General features: G+C 37.4%; 1 protein-coding gene across 3 annotated transcripts in view; it reads left to right on the plus strand.

The window, feature by feature from the left end:
* Synj1 (synaptojanin 1) overlaps positions 1-21655 on the plus strand; it is an 85129-nt gene that overhangs the window by 47628 nt on the left and 15846 nt on the right. For all 3 annotated transcript variants that reach the window (XM_013027522.1, XM_013027524.1, XM_013027523.1), the window contains exons 13-22: positions 2108-2299; positions 5270-5354; positions 7309-7449; positions 7665-7857; positions 8431-8589; positions 9684-9840; positions 10528-10645; positions 10746-10961; positions 16146-16224; positions 18651-18813. In XM_013027522.1, the coding sequence (XP_012882976.1) occupies positions 2108-2299; positions 5270-5354; positions 7309-7449; positions 7665-7857; positions 8431-8589; positions 9684-9840; positions 10528-10645; positions 10746-10961; positions 16146-16224; positions 18651-18813 (1503 nt within the window). The remainder of the gene's footprint in view (positions 1-2107; positions 2300-5269; positions 5355-7308; positions 7450-7664; positions 7858-8430; positions 8590-9683; positions 9841-10527; positions 10646-10745; positions 10962-16145; positions 16225-18650; positions 18814-21655) is intronic.

Raw genomic sequence — 21655 nt, forward strand, 5'->3', positions numbered from 1 at the left:
TGTCTTTAACCTGAATTCCTGTTAAGGTTCTATTCATTTCTTTTTTTTCTGGTCCTGGGATTTGAACTCAGGGACTTGCCTCTGTCCTTGAGCCTCTGATCTCAAGGCTAGTGCTCTACCACTTAAGCCACAATGTCACTTCCATTTTGACTAGTTTATTCGAGTTAAGAGTCTCATGGACTTTCCTGGCTTTGAGCAGTGATCCTCAGATCTTAGCCTCCTAAGGACCTAGGATTACAGTTGTGAGCCACTGGCTCACTTTTAAGTGCCAAGAATTTAAGGCAAATAGAATATGGCTTAGAAGGAATAAAGATATGTGGCAAACAAAAAAGGCAGGAGAGAGACTGAGAATTCAAAATGCATGAACATTAGTTATTTAATAGTTATGTATTGAGGACTTTCTGTCCTAGGCACTCTTTGTTACTGGAAATGGGGCATTTCTACCTTCAGAGAGCTTCTCATGAAAAGACTGGTTACAGGATAGATGAGTATTAATTACTTGGAATTTCTGTAACCAATAGTAATGCAGATTTGTTTTTCACATTTTGGAATATTTTCAGAGATTTTACTTCTGAGCATCTCTAATCTGAAAGTTTGATAATCAAATTTTTGAGCATTGTGTTAGCACTCAAAAAATGTTGTTTCATGGGGCTGGGAAGGTGGCTCAGTGGTAGAGCGCTTGCCTTGCATGCTCGAGGCCCAGGGTTCAATTCCTCAGCACCACATAAGCAAAAAGAAAAAAGCCGGAAGTGGCGCTGTGGCTCAAGTGGTAGAGCGCTAGCCTTGAGCTGAAGAGCTGAGGGACAGCACCCAGGCCCAGAGTTCAGGCCCCACGACCGGACCCCCCCCAAAAAAAATGTTGTTTCAGATTTTCAGATTTTAGGTTAGAGATAGTAGTCTGTAATTGTAAATGCAGTAGCAAAAATTAGCAGAGGGGGGCAGAGAATAGAAGATTAAGAGCAGGGAGAAATTTTTAATGAAATAGAAAGGGAAGGCCTCACTTAAAGGTAAAGATCCAGGGTTTGGGAAGGTGGCTCAGTGGTAGAGTGCTTGCCTTGCATGCATGAGGCCCTGGGTTCGATTCCTCAGCACCACATAAGCAAAAAAAAAAAAAAGCCGGAAGTGGCGCTGTTGCTCAAGTAGTAGAATGCTAGCCTTGAGCTGAAGAGCGGAAGGACAGTGCCCAGGCCCAGAGTTCAGGCCCCACAACCGGAACCCCCCCCAAAAAAAAGTAAAGATCCAAAGGAGATGAATGAAGAGTGTTACATACTATGAGAACAACCCAGTGCAGTGTGTTCTGTGGTAGGAACAGGCTGTGATCTCTTTTTAAACAAAAAACAAGGTAACAGGGAGGACAGTAACTAGGTGGAATACACAGATGAGGGCAAAATGGCAAAATCTTAGGTATGACCTGTTAACAATGTTTAAGGACTCTGGCTTCTACCTGAGTGAGATGAGAAGCATTTAGTAGCAATTTCACTTTCAGACATCTCATTTTCTTCCTCTGTGTGTGTGCGCGCGAGCGTGTGTGTGTGTACATACATACATATATACACACATACACATATGAGAATAAATATATGTATATATGTGTGTGTGTGTGTGTATTTTGTGGGGGGGTTAGGGATCCATTATTCATCAAGACCACCTGTTAGTAGTAAAGACTGTAAATGTACTTGTTAAATGTTTTTGCTTGGGAAAAAAATAAATTTTTTATTTATATTTATTTTAAATAAAAGTTGAATGAAAGTCAGTTGCTATATTCCTAAAAATGTATGGGTTTTGTTTTGTACATCATAAAATGGCATACCATTTCACTGAAACAGAACTGTTTGTTCTGCATGTATACTGCATTAAATATGTAATTTTTTTACATTGCTATATATGTAATTTTGTGGCCTGTTTTAAAAACCCGTGTTGGCTAGGTGCCTCATTCCGGGCTTTGCACTCAAGACTGGTCTTTTTTTTCTTGTGCCTGTGCATGTATCTTGTTTGTGCTTGTGATGATGTTCTTTATGTTTTTCTAGATATACTCTTAGTTATAAAGATCAACTTCTATAAATGGTTTAATGTCACTAAAATTCTGTTGTGTCTTGGTTTTGATTAGCATCTTCAAAAGTACTAAAGAGCATGTGTGAGAACTTCTACAAGTATTCAAAGCCCAAGAAAATTCGAGTATGTGTTGGAACCTGGAATGTGAATGGTGGAAAGCAGTTTCGCAGCATAGCTTTTAAAAATCAGACACTCACAGACTGGCTTCTTGATGCACCCAAGTTAGCTGGCATCCAAGAATTTCAAGGTTGGCTTTTCATAATGTGGGTTTAACTAAATTCTGACTGACTGTGGAACAAGTACTTCATACTATGCATTAATTTATTAAAGACATTTGGGCTTCTTTTATATCTTTAAAGCCAACATTTCTATACATTAAACCTATTAAAATCTTTATCTCTTTTTTTATTCCTAGTTCTCTTTTCTTTTCAATAATAGAAAAAAATCTTAAATGATTTTTAGAGATAAGAAAAAATATGTGGATGTATTTTCACTGTATTTGATGTTGGTATATTTGGGGAGTGGAAGGGAATAAACAAATTGTTTAAATAGAGATACAGGTGGACCAATTGCAACAATGAGATGTACAAGACGCTATGTCGAAAAACAAACTTTACAATTTAGGGTGGGGAGGGAGTATAGTTGTAGAGATGGGAGGGAAGGGATGGTAGGGGAAAAACAAAGGAGGCGGCCACAATGCTTGATAAGAAATGTACTCATTACCTTGCTCATGTAATTGTAACCCCTCTGTACAGTATTTTCATAATAAAAAACTTATTAAAAGAAAAAAAATATGTGGGCTGGGAGTGTGCTTAGTGGTAGAGTACTTGCCTAGCATGCATGAAGCCCTGGGTTGGATTCCTCAGTTACCACATAAACAGAAAAATCCAGAAGTGGTGCTGTGGCTCAAGTGGTAGAATGCTAGCCTTGAGCAAAAGAAGCTCAGGGACAGTGCCCAAGCCCTGAGTTTAAGCCCCAGGACTGGCACAAAAAGGAAAAAATATGTAAGGCAGCCAAACATGCAAGAGAAACTGATTTTGTTTTGTTCTTTTCAGTGGACACAAACCAATTATTTTGTAATTGAAAACTGGAATTTTATATTCAATTCTAGTTTGTCCCATTTTTCAGGGTGGGTCTTATAATATTTATTGGCACTTTATAACTTAATAGTACTTGTTTATCCTATCAAAAACTTGGTTGTTGTTCTGTTTGTGTAACCAAGCTGTTACTAGGCATAGACAAACATTAAGCCAAGGATATTTTCCTTATGATCTTGATTAGATTCTAGAATTTATGACCATCTTGTTAAGACTTTTTATTATGTATTAGGTGAAGTGTAGAAAATAAAATTAGATACACATTCTTTTTTAGTATTTTTTTTTTCTTTTGCTGGTATGTGGGCTTGAGACATAAAGCCTCATGCTCCTTGGGCTTTTTTTCTCATGGCTAGTGCTCTGCCATTTAAAGCCATGCCTCCACACAGCCCTTTTGTTGGCTAATTGGAGATAAAGTCTCAGAGACTTCTGTATGGCCTGGCTTCCTTCACACCATGTTCCTCCAGGTTTCAGCTACCTCAGTAGCTTAAGTTGCAGATGTAAGCCACACCTGGTGTTTTAGTTGTTTTTAATCAGTTGAATTTTTCTGAGATTTTCCCACATTAAAGTGGGAAAATTAAAGAGTGACTTTCACTTACATTATCCAAACTAGAAGTAATAAAAGTAGTAGTAATAACAAGATAGCTATTCCTATAATTCTAAGTACTTTACATATGTTTATTTAATCAAAACAGTAAATCTGTTACAGTGATGGATTTACAATTTTGCAGTAGAGGAATGTAGACACAAAGGGAAGTAACATTCTCAGTCATATAGTCAATAGTGTCAGTGACACAGAATGTGAACGCAGGTAATCTGAATCCAAAGTCTCTGTATCATGCTGCATTTTATGTAGGAACTTGAGCAAGTTGTTTGGGTTCTCCAAGGCCTCAATGCAAAAAACTGTTTCATTAGATGATAATTAAATGAGACGGCAAAGGTTTGAGCCTTGTACATAATGACAATCAATATATATTTTGTATTTCTCAGATTAGTCTATAGTATTTGCTCAGTCATTCTAGCTATTTGTCATTATTTCCCATTCTTAGAACCTATAAAATACGCTGGCCTACTTTATCTGGAGCACCTTTTGTTCTTTTTAGTCCTTTTCAGTTATGAGAGGACGAATAGCTAGGAATAAAGTGATGTGTCATACATAACCCTCAATTATCTTCTCATTTTCTTGGGTTTCTTCCAACCAGGAAATAACAAAAAAGAAATTTTTGAAAGATCAAGTTTGGATGTGAAAAATGCTTCCCAAGTATCTTCAATTTCAAATAGATTCCTAGTTTCTTTATTCTTTGTTCCTGTTCTGAATAGTTCCTTTACCTTTCCAATGATCTTGATTTTCCAATTCTGATTAATTTTATCCTTAGAGAAGTGTCTTATTTCGCTGCTATCAGTGGTCCAAACTTTAGCAAGAGTTCTTTCTAAATGATTCTTGGTTTAGGGATCTTTAAGAATAACAGTCTTGGGGCTGGGAAGGTGGCTCAGTGGTAGAGCGCTTGCCTTGCATGCTTGAGGCCCTGGGTTTGATTCCTCAGCACCACATAAGCAAAAAGAAAAAAGCTGGAAGTGGAGCTGTGGCTCAAGTGGTAGAGCGTTAGCCTTGAGCTGAAGAGCTGAGGGACAGTGCCCAGGCCCAGAGTTCAAGCCCCACGACTGGACCAAAAAAAAAAAAAGAATAACAGTCTTCAGAGAAAAGATGTAATTCACATGCCTGGTAAGCATGCAGCCTTGAGTTCAGACCACATAAATATAAATAAGTATAAATAAATAAATATTAATCTTAATCAAGTTATAAAGATCTTTTAGCAGACATTGAATTTAAAGCAATATTATGTGAATCATGAGTTTTTACTTTTTAATATGAATTTGGTTAAGCTTAAAAACAAAAATGAGCCAGGCCTGGTGGTACATAACTCTAATCCCAATACTCAGAAGGTAAAGGGAGGAGAGCTTGAGGTTAGCCTGGACTACATAGTGAGCTTTGTCTCAAACAAGCATACAAACAACAGTCCCTAAGAATTTTATGAGATCCTGTTCTGTGTTGTGTTACATTAGGTGGGTTGCCATTTGAATAAGGCTATATTTAAAGGTATTTCTTGGATGCTTAATTGTAGACAAAAGAAGTAAGCCAACTGATATATTTGCAATTGGTTTTGAAGAAATGGTAGAGCTGAATGCTGGAAACATTGTGAATGCAAGGTAAGCTAACCAGGTAGTGACACTGGAAAATTGTGCTGTGAGGGACAAGGCAGACAGGGTAGCTTAATGAATTGTTATGAGAATACGTTAAGATAATAGATGGAAAAGTGCTTTTGAAACTGTAAATAGCAGTTCTCAAACTTTTTGGTTGGAAGATCTCTGCACACTTAAAAGTATTCAGAATTTATTAATGTTGGTTATATCTCTTGACTTTATTATATTAGAAATAAATAAAACTAAAAATCTGTGTACATTTATTTTTAAAAAGCAGTCATAGGTCCATTACAGTTAGCATGACTTTAAAAAAAATGACACTTCCAAGTAGAATAAAGGGAAAAAAAGCAATAATATTTGCAGAGTCGAAATGTACTTAATGTTGAGCTTAAGACAGAGGGATTCTTACATGCATTTGCACTGCAGTGTTTTGCAGTGTGTTGTTTTGAAATGTGTTAACAAAAATTTTAAAAATTAGTTAGAGAAGCAAATATTTTAACTTTTTAAGATAATTTCTTCTCTAATACATACCAAAACTCAACAAATGAGTGTCCTAATTGTTCATTTCAAAGGAATCTGAAACTATATATGTTTCACGCCTCATCTCTACTAAAGTTCATTGATTTTTTTAATCTTGCATGATTTTATAACATCATGTATGGGTTATTTAGAAAAGTTCACTATATGTACTGACAGTCTACAAGATTGACTCATAGAATCTAATCCTCATATTGGCTATTAGCTGAAGAGCTGAGGGACAGCACCCAGGCCCAGAGTTCAGGCCTCATGACCAACAAAAAAAAAAGTTCTGTCTAGACAAACTACAGCTGATTACAATTGCCTATGCAATGATAAAATTAGAAAATCAACATTTTGCAGTTATTAGTAAAATAATAGATTTAAGCAATGATTGTCAATTATATTAGAAGGGTTAATCGGGGAACTTTGGAGTATGGCAGACTTACTGAATGATAATAGCCTCTCCCTATGATTCTAGGGGAAGTACACAGCACCAGCTGGGAGGTTATTTTTTTTTTTTGCCAAAATAAACATTGAACTTAAGCTAAATATCTTTCTTAATCAAGTTTCTACGTCAGTCAGTTTAAACGAGTATCAGTCATAGAGCGATAAAATACCAGGAAGACACATCAGCCAAATCCGGATTGTTGAACATCAAGGGCAAATGTCCTGGTTTTCTTTAACAACAACAATAGCACTAAAACAGGTTTACAAGGAGGATTGAGAGACTAATAAGACTGAGAGAGATTCAAGAGCCTTGACAAACTAACTGTGTTATCTAGGCCATATTTGGCCCATTTTAGAGAACCAAACCAAGTATTGCAGGACATTTTGTAGATAATTTTGGAAGTTTCAATATTAACTCAGTGTTAGATGATATTAATGTTTAACTGTGATGATGGCCTTGTAGTTATGTAAAAATTAAAATGTCCTGTTGTAGCCATGTGTAGTGGCTCAATGAGAGGATTGAAAATTTGAGGCCTGTGTAGGCAAAGAAGTTCAAGAGACTTCATCTCAACTAATGGTTGGGAGTAGTAGTGTGTGCCTGTTATCTCAGCTATAAAGGAGGTATAATATCTGGATACTGTGACACCTGTTACCCTAGCGATTCAGGGAAGAAAAAGTAGGAAGATCACAGCCCAGGTTGCAATATGGAGTGAGAACCCTACTTCAAAAATAACCAATGGAGGGGCTGGGAAGGTGGCTCAGTGGTAGAGTGCTTGCCTTGCATGCATGAGGCCCTGGGTTCAATTCCTCAGCACCACATAAGCAGAAAGAAAAAAGCTGGAAGTGGTGCTGTGGCTCAAGTGGTAGAGTGCTAGCCTTGAGCTGAAGAGCTGAGGGACAGTGCCCAGGCCCAGAGTTCAAGCCCCACAACCGACAAAGCAAATAAATAAATACAATATCTTCTTAAAGATTCCTTTTTTTAATATTTTTGTAGCACAACAAATCAGAAGCTCTGGGCAGTAGAGCTTCAGAAGACAATCTCCCGAGACAACAAGTATGTGCTGCTGGCTTCTGAGCAGTTGGTGGGCGTCTGCCTATTTGTTTTTATCAGACCACAGCATGCTCCTTTTATCAGGTCAGTAAACCAAACACTCTCCTATGAGAAAAAGGTGTAGAGAAACACTTGTCAAAGTTGTGTTTTCAATTCAAGAATCACTAATAGCTTCACTGTAGTATTTTACAGAGTTTTCCTTAAAATACCACATGATGATGAAGTTATATCATTATATATAATCATATAATTTCCTGTTCACCGAACTCATCTCCCCTTTAAAATTCTTTGTTTCAAAGGGATGTTGCAGTTGATACTGTGAAGACTGGGATGGGAGGTGCAACTGGAAATAAGGGAGCAGTTGCAATCCGCATGCTTTTCCATACCACCAGTCTTTGCTTTGTCTGTAGCCACTTTGCTGCAGGGCAGTCACAAGTCAAAGAACGAAATGAAGATTTTGTAGAAATAGCACGAAAATTGAGTTTTCCCATGGTGAGCTTCTTCAACTTGTAGTTTTGTTTTTGTTTTAACAGTATTGGGGCTTAAACTGAGGGAAGGGTTTCCTTTGGAAGTATATATCTCTCCATGACTCTATTCGTTTTTAGTAACCTTGCTATGCAGATCTCTATCATGATAACCTTGCTTCTAGCCCTTTTCTGCTTAGGTTGTAGGGTTTTGCGTTGTTACCTGGGACCAGGGTCAGACAGCAATTATTTGTTACCTAATTTTTTGCAAGGACTAGGTTGAAACTACTTTCCTCCAGATCTCCCATCTCCTGAGTAGCTAGGATTATAAGCATGAGCCACTGCGTTTGGCCCTTGCTGTTTGTTTTTAAAGAAACTTTGAATTGTATTTTAATTTACCCCAAATATCCATGTCAGGGTTTTTGAAATTTTAAGATAGTTCTTAGAACATCAGCAATATTCACTATTTTTGTATGTTGTTACTGTTGGGGTAAAGAAAGAAGGCTTGGATGGAAGCAAGCTTATCTGAGGCAAAGAAGTAATGTAAAACCTTTTTTCATTTGATTGCTTTGAATTTAAAATTCCATCTCAATGCTTATAGGGAAGGATGCTGTTTTCTCATGACTATGTATTTTGGTGTGGTGATTTCAACTATCGAATTGATCTCCCTAATGAAGAAGTTAAAGAACTCATACGACAGCAAAATTGGGATTCTCTCATAGCAGGCGATCAACTTATCAATCAGAAAAATGCTGGACAGGTATATACAAACTTGAGAAAATACTTGCATTAAGTAGAAGGAGATTTTTTAGTTATGAAACATTCTTTCCTTAAGCATTATTTTTAAATTTATTGAAAACCATTTACTTAAAAACACGTGTGTATACAGAATTACATTTCCTAAAAGAAAGAAAGAGGGAGAGAGACGGGCTGGGAAGTTGGCTCATGGTAGAGCGCTTGCCTTGCATGCCTGAGGCCCTGGGTTCGATTCCTCAGCACCACATAAGCAAAAAGAAAAAAGCCAGAAGTGGCGCTGTGGCTCAAGTGGTAGAGCGCTAGCCTTGAGCTGAAGAGCTGAGGGACAGTGCCCAGGCCCAGAGTTCAGGCCCCACGACTGGACCCAAAAAAAAAAGAAAGAAAGAGGGAGAGAGAGAAGGAAGAAAAAGGAAGGGGAAAAGGAAAGAAAAGAGAAATAAATAATTCTTCCCTTAGGGAAGAATTCTCAGTCTTTAAGGTATTCTTTCAAGGGGCTGGGAAAGTGGCTCAGTGGTAGAGCGCTTGCCTTTCATGCATGAGGCCCTGGATTCAATTCCTCAGCACCACATAAGCAAAAAGAAAAAAGCCAGAAGTGGCGCTGTGGCTCAAGTAGTAGAGCACTAGCCTTGAGCTGAAGAGCTGAGGGACAGTGCCCAGGCCCAGAGTTCAGGCCCCACCAGACTCTTCCCCCCCCCCAAAAAAAAGATATTCTTTCAAACAGGAAATGGAAAGATAAACTATTGTGGGGAAGAGGACAGTAATTTAGCATCTTAGAGACCATTTGGTATAGTGTTTGGGGATTATCAGACTTGAATTCTTATACTCTAAGCACTGCTTAATATTGCTAGGTCTCTGCTCCTCATTGACATTGAAGAATATGACATTAGGCTAGATGATTTTGGAAATATCATACAGTTCCAAATGTGCTGTAGAGATGAAGTTGGGGGTTTCCATTTTTAAAGCTTTGATCCATTCTGAGTTTATTAAATGGATAAAAATTTGTCTGAGAATATCCAGCATGTAATAAACATCTCATGAATGGCTGTGAATAAAAACAAATTATGCACTCTGAAATTATTTTATGTATATTTATTTCAGATTTTTAGAGGATTTTTAGAGGGGAAAGTAACCTTTGCTCCGACCTATAAGTATGACTTGTTTTCTGATGACTATGACACCAGTGAGAAATGCCGCACCCCTGCGTGGACAGACCGAGTCCTCTGGAGAAGGAGGAAGTGGCCTTTTGATAGATCAGGTTAGAAATGGGCTTTTATATAGATGAATTAGTGAGAATGTTATGAGGAAACACAGAATGAAATAATTTCCTAAGAAAGTTTATCTAGAACAATATAGAAAATTCAAATATAGAAGACATTCTATAAACATTCATTTTTAAGTCTCTTTTAAGTGACAATTTCATATAAAAAGAAGCAAGGAAATATTTTTATGAAATTTCTGAGTGCTAATTCAGTTTTTTTAAATAAATAAATAATGCTTATTCAATGTATTTATGGAACACTAGTGAACTATATATGAAACACTTTTAATGTGAACGTGTCTAATGTTCCTGACTGTTAAAAATGTAGCTGAGCCAGGCACCAGTGGCTCACACTTGTAATCCTAGCTACTCAGGAGGCTGAGATTTGAGGATTGCAGTTCAAAGCCAGCCAGGGCAGGAAAGTCTGTGAGACCCTTATCTCCAATAAACCACTAGAAAACTGGAAGTGGTGCTGTGGCTCAAGCGGTAGAGCACTCGCCTTGAGCTGAAGAGTGCAAGGACAGCGCCCAAGCCCAGAGTTTAAGCCCCATGACCGACCAAAAAATAATAATAATAATAATAATTAGCCGACATTCTAGCCAGCCTAGATAGCAGAAGCTAATGTAAGGAAGGCAGCACCTCCCTGTTCAGTGAGATCTGCTTGTGTTTTCTTCTATTATACAGCTGAAGATTTAGATCTTCTAAATGCCAGTTTTCAAGATGAAAGCAAAATACTTTACACATGGACTCCTGGTACTTTGCTGCACTATGGAAGAGCCGAGCTGAAGACTTCTGACCATAGGTTTAAACAACCTCAATATTTTTAATGGCCTTTGAAGTTTGTTTGAAATATACCCTTTTTGAAACATTTCTAATACATTTATCTATCTTTATATTTTAAGGCCTGTTATCGCCCTGATTGATATAGATATATTTGAAGTTGAAGCTGAAGAGAGACAAAATATTTATAAAGAAGTAATTGCAGTTCAGGGTCCACCAGATGGTACAGTATTGGTCTCCATCAAAAGTTCTTTACAAGAAAATAATTTTTTTGATGATGCTTTGATTGATGAACTTCTGCGTCAGTTTGCAAATTTTGGTGAAGTAATACTTATAAGGTGAGTAAAGTATTTATCCACCAGCAGTTCATGATTCATATACAATAGTGTTTCTGTAGTACAAATCACCTAATTTAGTGTTTGAATAATATTTTAGGATTGCTGTCTTTAAAAAATCATAAGATGTAAGCCGGGTGCTGGTGGCTCACGCCTGTAATCCTAGCTACTCAGGAGGCTGAGATCTGAGGATAGCAGTTCAAAGCCAGCCCGGGCAGGAAAGTCCATGAGACTCTTATCTCAAATAAACCATCAGAAAACTGGGAGTGGCACTGTGGCTCAAGCAGTAGAGCGCTCACCTTGAGCTGAAGAGCTGAGGGACAGCGCCCAAGGCCAGAGTTCAAGCCCCAGGACCGCAAAAAAAAAAAGTGTTATTCAAAGAGCACAAATTTTGAAACTCAGTTCTCTACTTTAAAACTTGAGTTATGACACTTTTAGATAAACACTTAAAGATAAACTATATACAAATAAGGGATGGCTTCTGGTGATTCCTGTACAATGGAACATGTAACAAATCCTGTAACGAAGTGAAATATTACCAATAATTTTATTGTTTTAAGAGCAGATATGAGTAAAGTGAATGTACCTGGTGGCACACACCTGGAAACCCAGCTGGGATCCCAGGAGGCTGAGATCCTGAGTTTAAAGTCGGCATGGGCTACATAGCAAGAACATTGTCTCACATACATACATACATTCATTCATACATACATACATACAGTGGAGTGTTTTTTTTTCTCCCTCAGTTTAATTTCCAAACAATACAGATATGATGAATAGTCAGGAGTCATCTCTTGATCTTGGCTTCACTTGTTGACTTAACTCTCTGCCTTTTGCAGAACTGGATGCCATTTTCCTCATTTTAAAAGTGCTCTCTTCCATATGTATAGCTATGCTGAGAGATTGAATGTGTATGTGTGTTTGAATTCCCATAGAGAAGAAATACTATTGAATTTTTTGTGTTATTTCCTTTTTAAAGTATGTTTTATAGATGTTTTGGTGAGCAAATTTATATACAGGTGTTGTGGAAGAGCAAGGAACCTGAAGACATGACTTTTACTTGTAAGCTAGTTGGGAAGTCAACAGAATGGCTTCCTTAGATCTAAGCTACACAGCTCACAAAATTAAGATAGTTTGTTTCTGTAAAGTAGAAAGCATGCCTAAAACCTCTCAGGTCCTTCTAGAAAAGAAAGGAACAAATGTAGAGCAGATTGTTTTTAGACTGCCTTTAAATCTTTTGACAGTAATTTTTCTTAAACCTTTAAAAAAGGAACAAAACAAAGTGTCTTAAAATTTCAAGACTCTAGCAAGTACACAGTGACATCTCTCAAGTTTACAGATGACCATAAGCTATGCCAAGTACAGAAATGCCAGACCATGAAAAGCAGCTGGTGGACTGTATGAGTGGGCAGCAGAGTAGCAGTGTCTTCATGGAAAATGTGAAATATTACATTCAGCTAGAAAGACTCCAAATTGTATATGGGATGCCAGGCTGATACAGAAGACAAACTGTCTTTATAATCCATTGGTTCTTCCTGTTTGAACATTGGAGCCAAAGCTTTTCTCAAAATGTTTGTCACTACTAGGAAAAAGTATTAGAAAGAAACTAAGGCATTACTCTGATCTACAAACCACGGGTTGTCTTTGTACCTAGAATAGTCTCGTTGTTACACCTGACAAAAGCCAAGTTTGGAGGAGGTGGGAAACAAGGAAAAAACTGTTATAGTCAGCAGCAAGGCTAAATTACTACATTAGAATCTAGAGTGGCTAAAGTCTGTAAACTCCTTGGTATTTAAATAAAAGATTTCCTGGAAATGTAGATGGGCTAAATTCAGATACATATACTAAGAGGAAAGACTAAGAGTGAATGTAGGCAGGAAGAAAACAGTTTTCAAAAGGACCTATATAAATTCTTGGATGTAAGAATAAGAATCCTTTATTAAAATTAGAAATGTGAACCAGGAGCTGGTGGCTCATGCTTGTAAATCTAGCTATTCAGAAGACAGAGATCCAAAGCCAGCTAAGGCAGAACTGGGAATCCTACTACAGATCAACTAGCAAAAAGCAAGGCTGGAGGTGTGGCTAAAATGGTAGAGTACCAGCTGAGCAAGCAAAGCACAAGGTCCTGAGGTCAAATCGTATATACAGGGGAAAAAAATCTTAGAAATGTATAAGTAGCACTTTCCAAATCACGTATAAGATCCATGATATTAGCCTTGTCCTAGGACTATGACCATTTGATGAGTCCAAATTAGAAAAAGACAAGACAAAACTTAATCCCTAAAATCCCAGCCTGTGCACCAAATATGTTACCAGAAAATTTAGGGCAGCTAAACAATCTCAATTCTTGAATTTGACAGGAGGATTTAGGTAAGACCTAATAATCAGTAAAGGTGATAAAATAGTTTATTATAAGAAAAATAGGACAGAAAAAGAGAATGTGACATACAGATGTCATGTGGAAGACAGTAGCTTAATGCTATGCTGTCTTGTCCAGCTCCTTTTTATACAAATTGGCCTCAATGGGCTTCCTTTTCATTTCCTATAAGGTTGTGACACCAGATTTTATCTTTATTCTTTAAAATTTTTCACTTTTAGGGCTGGGAAGATGGCAGTGGTAGATAGAGCGTTTGCCTTGCATGCATGAGGCCCTGAGTTTGATTCCTAAGTACCACATAAACAAAAACCCGGAAGTGGCACTGTGGCTCAAGTGGTGAGTGCTAGCCTTGAGCTGAAGAGCTGAGGGACAGTGCCCAGACACAGAGTTCAGGCCCCACGACCAACCAAAAAAAAAATTTTTTTTAATTTTATAAAGTTATCTTTAAGTGGCCAGGCACTGGTGGTCCATGCCTGTACTCCTAGCTTCTCAGGAGGCTGAGATCTGAAGATCACGGTGCAAACCCAGCCCCAGCAGGAAAGTTATGAGAATGTTAGTCTCCAATTAACCACCAGAAAACCAGAAGTGGCACTGTGGCTCAAGTGGTAGAGCTCTTGCCTTGAGCTGAAGAGCTCAAGGGCAGCACCCAGGCCCAGAGTTCAAGCCCCATGACTGACCAAAAAAAAAAAAAGGTAGAGGGTTATAATTCAACATGTCAGTATATAAGTATAATGTATATTGATCAGTGTCAACCATTCCATCAATCTCTCCAGTTCTTCCAACCCTGGCCCCCTCCCCTCAGGTTCCACATTCACATACGTACATTGAATACTATGACAGAAAAGTCAGTTCTAAGAGGAAAGTTTATAGCTATCAGTACCTAAAGCAACAAATTAGATCGCAAGCTAATACTCCAACAATGTACTTCTAGCTCTTAGAAAAATAAGAACAAGCCAAAGGATTAGTTCAGAAATAAATGAACTAGAGACTTAAAAACCTGTGCAAAGAATGAACAAAACAAAAAATCCATTCTTTCAAAAGATAAAACAAAGCTATTATGCCGTTAGCCTTTCTGACCAAAAGTGGAAGATAAATTACTCAAAATTAGGAATGAAAAAGAGGATATTATAACAAATACAAGTGAAATCCAGAACATGTATTATAAGGGAATGCTTTGCAAACCTTTTACTCTTAACAAATTGGAAAGTCTGGCAGAAATGGATGTGTTTGTAGATAACCTTAAAGTACCAAAATTGAGTCAGGTAACAAGTAATGAAATTGAAATATCAATTTTTAAAAATCTCCCAATCCTGATAGATTCACAGCAGAATTCTAATAAGACCTTTAAAGAAGAACACCAATACTCAAACTTTTCTATTTTTTCCTCATTATTTTGTCATTATTTTTTTTAATCCCTGTCCCCATTTGTTGTTAGGCAGTTTTTGGTTTATCAACTTATTCTGCCCTAGTCCATAAATGCAGAAACTACCTGTTCCTATCATTTTTCTTTCTGTTGTAGCTACTTGCCCCTTTGTTACTACTAGCAAAGTGTGTTTAACTTGCCATAGGCCATGCATTCCCTGACCATCTTGCTATCACTTCTCCATTCTTTTGTCCTTGCCCAGCATGTCTTTCTATGTCCCTGTCCCTTTTGTAGCCCTGTGTCCCCATTTTCTTATCAGATTTTGGCTTATCAGCTTATGCCATCTTTAAAGGTGCAAAGGTGGCAATTCCCTGCCAGGTTTTCTACTAGCCCTTGTATCAAAACCATGAAGACTTTGGTACCACTGTCAAAGAACATGACATTTGGAGTAGTAGAGACTAATATAGGCTAATATCAGCCATTTTTGGTGTGTGTGTATGTATGTGTGTGTGTGTCCAGACAGGCAGAGAGACCCAAGGACATGTTTTTCTCTGTAGAGTATGTATTGTGTATCTTCGGTAGTTCAACCCCAACATGTTGCTTTGAATGCAACTGAATGTTATTATTTTATGCATATTACATATCTGTGGCCATCCTCTTTAGAATTTGTTCCAATGTGCTTTTTTTTTTTTTGGTCATGGGGCTTGAACTCTAGGCCTGGGCGCTGTCCTTCAGCTCAAGGCAAGCTCTCTACCACTTGAGCCACAGCGCTACTTTTGGTTTTCTGGTGGTTTATTGGAAATAAGAGTCTCACAGACTTTCCTGGGAGGGCTGGCTTTGAACCGTGATCCTCAGATCTCAGCCTCCTGAGTAGCTAGGATTACAGGTGTGAGCTACCAGCGCCTGGCCCAATGTTCCTTTATTTCTTTTCTCTATTTCCTGTGGAGGTTTTTTATTTCAGAAATACAAGTTTAGAGTCAAAGCAAAGACCACTGAAGACCCTGGAGAGTAAAAACATATCAGTGACTAAAGACAAGGACCTCAACTTTGTTCTTTCATTTTCATTGACACTCCATACCATGTGTTTTGCTCAAAGGAAGTGTGCTTCAGGGAAATCATGAGGCAATGGAAATGCATGGAACTTGATTGTGGAGTCAGGAGGCTTGGCTCCTAGCCCTAGAGCTTACTGTCCTATAAGGACATGTTGAACAGGGTTGTTCTCCCTGGCTATTTTGTTAAATGTAACAGTTAAAAGATATAGGAGTAGTGCTGTTTGTAGATAACTTCCATAACAAACAGAATAGCACCCTCTCCTGGTTATATCAGCCCTATGGCTGGCCTCCCTCCTCTGTTCCACTGCCTGGCCTCTGTGAGGCCATAGGCATTGGACAGATTATGTCTATGGGGTTAATAATGGTGTTGTGTGTTGCTTTTTTCTTTCCTAAAGATTTGTAGAAGATAAAATGTGGGTTACCTTTTTGGAAGGAAGCTCTGCCTTAAGTGTTCTGAGCCTAAATGGCAAAGAGGTAAGGAAGATTTGTTGATTCTAAGCCATTCAGAAACTGTTTGAAGATTATATATTATATACATGCCTCAAGATTATCTAAATGTGTTTTCAGTTAGGGGAGATAAAAGGCTTTATAATATATTAAAGGTTATTCCATTTTTTAAAAATTCAGACCAGTTTTCTGATTACCTATGGGTAGTTTAGTCCTCCCCAGAGATTAATCATCATACAAACAGAAAAGAAATGGTTATTTTATCATTATATTTTATGATACGAGATGTTTTAAATGTTGAATTAAGGATAGATATTCTGGCTTATCTATATAAAAAACTTTCTATTGAATAAAGAAAATGCTTTAAAAAAAAAACAACAAGGAAAGAGGTTGCTCTTCATTCCTAGGAATTTATTTTGTTGGCTTGTTTCTTGGTGCCAAATTTTCTTTTCCAAGCATAAAATAATTCCACTGAGGCATTTGAGAAGTTTGGGGGGAGTGTATAATTCTTTCTTCATTTTTAAGTTTAATTATGTAAGTTATGGGGTTTGAACTCAGCCTAGGCACTCAGGTCCCTGAGCTCTTTTGCTCAAAGCTAGCAATCTACCACTTTTTTTTTTTCCAATTTACTTTATTGTTTTATTGGGGTGTTTTTGTTTTTGTTTATTTGTTTTTTGTTGGTTGTGGGGCTCGAACTCTGGGCTTGAGCGCTGTCCCTGTTCTCTTCAGCTCAAGGCGAGCACTCTGCCACTTGAGCCACAGCACCACTTCCGGGTTTCTGGTGGTTTAGTGGAAATAAGAGTCTCACGGCCTTTCCTGCCTGGGATGGCTTTGAACTGTGATCCTCAGATCTCAGCCTCCTGAGTAGCTAGGATTACAGGTGTGTGAGCCACCGGGGTGCCCAGCTTTTATTGTTGTTTTAGAGGTGATATACAGGGGAGGTTACCTTTACATATATCTGGGAATAAGTACATTTCCTTTCACATAGTGTCATTTGTTCCCTCATTCTCTCCAATTTCCTCGCTCCCACTCCACCCATGAGTTCACTTTCATCAATGCCCTGTGCAACCAGTACACTCCACTGCTGTACTTTTTCACCCTTTCATTTTAGAAGTTTTTTGTTTTTGTAATGGAATCATTGATGGCCTGGAATAGTTTACTTCTATGAATTGCTATATCTATCATTTTTCTGAGTCTATTTTTTTCCAAACTCTTTTAGACAGTGTTTCTAATTTCTAAGTATATATGCTCCATTATAGAATACAGTCATTAAAATTGGATACCTGTTGCCAAATTGCTCCTTAGAAATGTTTTATTATATCATTCCTATTTTAAGGTTTTGATTATGAATTGAGTCTTTTTTTATTTTATTTGTAGATCTTATGTTCTACTTTACTAGCGGTCTGTTTCTCTAGTTTATTGTTTATTTTTCAGTTTTTTGCTGTTCTTACTGTTTGTCAGTGCTGGGGATCAAACGCTCCGGCCTGTGTATTCTAGGCAGATGTTCTACCATTGAGCAGATCCCCAGCCCCAGCCTATTTTCACACTAGGGTATTCATCCTATGAAATTCCTCTTATGCTATGGTATTAATTCTATCTCATGAAATCTTTCCCCAATTTGTCTTATAACTCTACTGTGTTTTAACTTTATGAAAATAACTAAGCTTTCAATTTAATTCTAGTCTTTCTCTCCTAGCATTTCTTCATCTCATCATGATGTAAATATTAAAGAACCCCTTTCAACTTGACATTGACAACTTTTCTCCCGAAAGTGTCCCTTTTTTTCTTACCTTGATAATTTATTTTTCTTTGTTTTGTTTTTCCCCTTTTCTACTCTGTCCATCACCTTCAAATCTAGTCATTTATGCTACACTCTTAGGAAGAGATCCCTCTTGGCTCCCTTAAAAGGCTTTCAAAACTCTTTAACAGTATTTTTGTGGAAAGTAGAAAATAATGTTTAATCAGTCCTTTCAAGAAATACATACTTCTAAGCCTCTAGTACTGGTGCCTTTCCTAATATCATTACTTCAGCCCTAAATCTGAGGGTCAATGACAGTTCTTTCCCCTCTGAAGATAATATGGAAAGGTACATAGCATAAGAAGTACAGAGAGAAGATGAACAACTCTCTGAACTTTTCATTACCACCATCCCAGTTTCTTCCTTTATAGGTGACTCTGATCTGATCTCTGCCAAGTAAGTGTTACTAAACAATTTGCATCTTAAATAGCTATATGGTAATGTGGGCTTAAAGATGATTATTAGTACTCTGGTGAAAATAAGAGTTTTCTTAACTTTAAGAAGTACTAAATGGCTTGCAAAACATGTCTAAATTGTGAAACCAAATCGATTTTATACGTTGTTTAGTTTAGCTGTTTATACCATTGCATAGTATAGCATACAAAATAGCTTTCATGTTGATGAATTTAATTTTATATCTCTTTTATCCCATTAGTTATTGAACCGGATTGTAACCATTACTTTAAAAAGTCCAGACTGGATAAAAAATTTGGAGGAAGAAATGAGCTTAGAAAAAATTAGTGTCACATTGCCTACATCAACAAGCTCTACTCTACTCGGTGAAGATGCAGAGGTTGCAGCAGATTTTGACATGGAAGGTTTGCTTGTTTACTCTACTTATTTCTGTAGTACTAGAGATGTTTCCTTCATATCACTAAGGTCTTACCATAAAGTTTACCTTTCTCTTCTTGAGATATACGTATCAGTATTAAGATTTATTTTGCTTATATTTAAGACTTTGTAATGTATCTGCCATTCATGTTAGTAACAGCAGAAATTAGTTCATAATAATTACTACAAAAGATATGTTTCAAAGTAATTTAAAAAGGCTCAGTGTGTTGTTTCAAGATGCATTTTACTCTGGGCTGGGAAGGTGGCACAGTGGTAGAATGCTTACCTTGCATTCATAAAGCCCTGGGTTCGGTCCCTTAGCACCACATAAGCAGAAAGTGGTGTAGAGCGCTAGCCTTGAGCTGAAGAGCTGAGGGACGGTGCCCAAGCCCAGAGTTCAGGCCCCACAACCTACCAAAAATAGAAGATGCATTGTACTCAAAAATAGATATGTTGAATTGTAACTCCTTTGTGCAGCTACTTAAAGATAATAAAAATATAATTTGAAAAAAGAAAGCTTGAGTGTGGAGAGGAACATATATATAGATATTTTGAAGCTGGATTCATGTATAAAAATTAACCATTTGAAGCTTACAAATTTGTATAGATTATTAAATATCATAGTTTCCTAAACATGATTTTAAAATGTATTTGTTTTCTAATGCAATATGCTATACCTAAGTGGTTGGGTATATTAAATGGTAGAGAATATGTTTAAGCATGTATCCTGGGTTCAATCCCCAGCAGTCCTCTAAAAATGTATACCTTAGTTTATAAAATGACAGATTCTCACATTGTGATGGCCCATTTAGGTAGTTAGCACATATAAGAGGTAAACATTTTACAAGGTTTTCTCCAGTTTTCACATGCTTTAGTCACATAACATGTGTAGTACCTCTTATGTGCCATGTACATACCAGGTACTGGAAATTGAATAGTTGTGGCCCTTGCCTTTCTATAACTCTCAGTGTATTGGGAATTATACATAATAATAATAATAATATAAATAAACTATAATAAAGTGACATTGAAGTGAAAGTGGGAGATGCTATGGTAGCTCATGGAAGAGTGGAGCAAATTTCAGTTTCAAAGGAACTGAAATGTAGTTAAGAACCTGAAGAGTAAGGGAGAATTGAATTAAAGAGGGCAGAGAGGAATGACTGGGAGAAAGCATGTATATGAGTATTAGAGGAAGAAAGAAGATGTGCATTGATTATGCAAATGTATTTGGGAGGGAGGTTAAGATGCAGTTGTAGGATGGAAAACAGTTCTTTTTAACCTATTGGATTTAAGATGTCTGTGGGGTCAGTTGATCCAGATGTCATGTATGTCTTATACTCAGAAGAAAAGAGTCTTGATTCACAAGGTAGGTATAAGCATTTTTTTTTTGGACAATAGAATCATGTAGAGACAAGAGAAATTAAATGAATATGGAGAAATAGAGGTCAAGAATAGACAAAAGAAGAAAGTACCATGAGAAAGAAACAATTAGAAATGTCCCAGCGCCAATAGAAATTTGTGGCATAAATAAATCAAGGAAAGTCCAGTCTTAAATACCATTTCCTTCATGGGGAACTAGAAATGTTTTAAATCTCCATTTCTCCCAACTTTCTCCTGTTATACCAAAATAAACCATTGCAAATTTTTCAAAAAAAAATCAAGGAAAGAAGGAAAAAAAGTATAACCAAGAAGTAGTCTGTGATATCTTGTAGTTAGAGAAATGAGAAGAGAACAGAAACCTGTCTTTCTGATTTAGTAATAGAGGAAAGCTGTTGGTGACCTTTCTAAGACTAATTTCAGCTGTGTGATAAAGTCATGTGATATCTCTCCAATTTCAGTGTTGTGATAACAAACACTTGGTGTTTATGGATGGAAGGTGGCAAAAATACAGTGAAGCAAAGATTCAATAGTGGGATGGGTGGTGGGTAGGATTTTATCAAGCAGCAGAGGTGGGAAAAACATGAATTAAGGAAATGACTGAATGCAGAACTGTAAAGCCTGACAACGCCCAGGCCCAGAGTTCAAGCCCCAGGACCGACAAAAAAAAAAAAACTATATACAAAAGAACGAAAAATTAAATAGGGTTGAAATGGGAAAGATCAAGTCCTGGGTTTCATTGAAGGCTAAAGGAAAATGAGTAACTTATGGAAGAAAACTTTCAAGGATACAGATTGAAGTTCTCCAGTTTAGTATCTTGAAGAACAGTCCGAGTGTGTGTTGTTAGAAGAAATTGCCAGTAAGGACCAAACCAAAGCCATTAGGTTATTGAACAGGTTGTCTATGTGGATTTATGTTACACAGAAAGAAGGCAAGACATATTCACCTCATATTCTCTACTAATAAATGGTTTACAGGTACTAGAAGGATAGAGTTTGGAAATTTCTGTGACAAGTAGCACAGAGGATACAGTATGAACTCCTAGTGGTATAGCTTTGAAGAAAGAAAAGTTGATGAAGGGGTGGAAGATTAATGTTCTGGAATTGGAATCTGATTGCAAAGGGCTTCTGACCCTAACCTGAGGCAGTAAGTAGCAAGGAAGAAACCTTGGGAGATAATCAGTATTCAGTTAAAGCCAGAAAAGTCTGTGTTGGGTGGGGAATATAAAGGAGAGACTCCTGGCTAACGGTGTGTGGCTGGCCAAGAGCTTGTTTACCATAAGCCAGACATGGATAGAGCACAACTTGACAGGTTTAGAGGGAGAAGAGTGATCAGCTTGAGTGCACTACCTACCCAAAAAATAGTGAAAGACCTTGTAGTCAAGCTAGCTCAGAGCCAAGTTGCTCTGGTGTTACATAGCTTTATATTTTCTGTTTTATACTTACAAATCTC

Source organism: Dipodomys ordii, unplaced genomic scaffold, assembly GCF_000151885.1.
Source record: "Dipodomys ordii isolate 6190 unplaced genomic scaffold, Dord_2.0 Scaffold104, whole genome shotgun sequence".
NCBI classification, from domain to species: Eukaryota; Metazoa; Chordata; class Mammalia; order Rodentia; family Heteromyidae; genus Dipodomys; species Dipodomys ordii.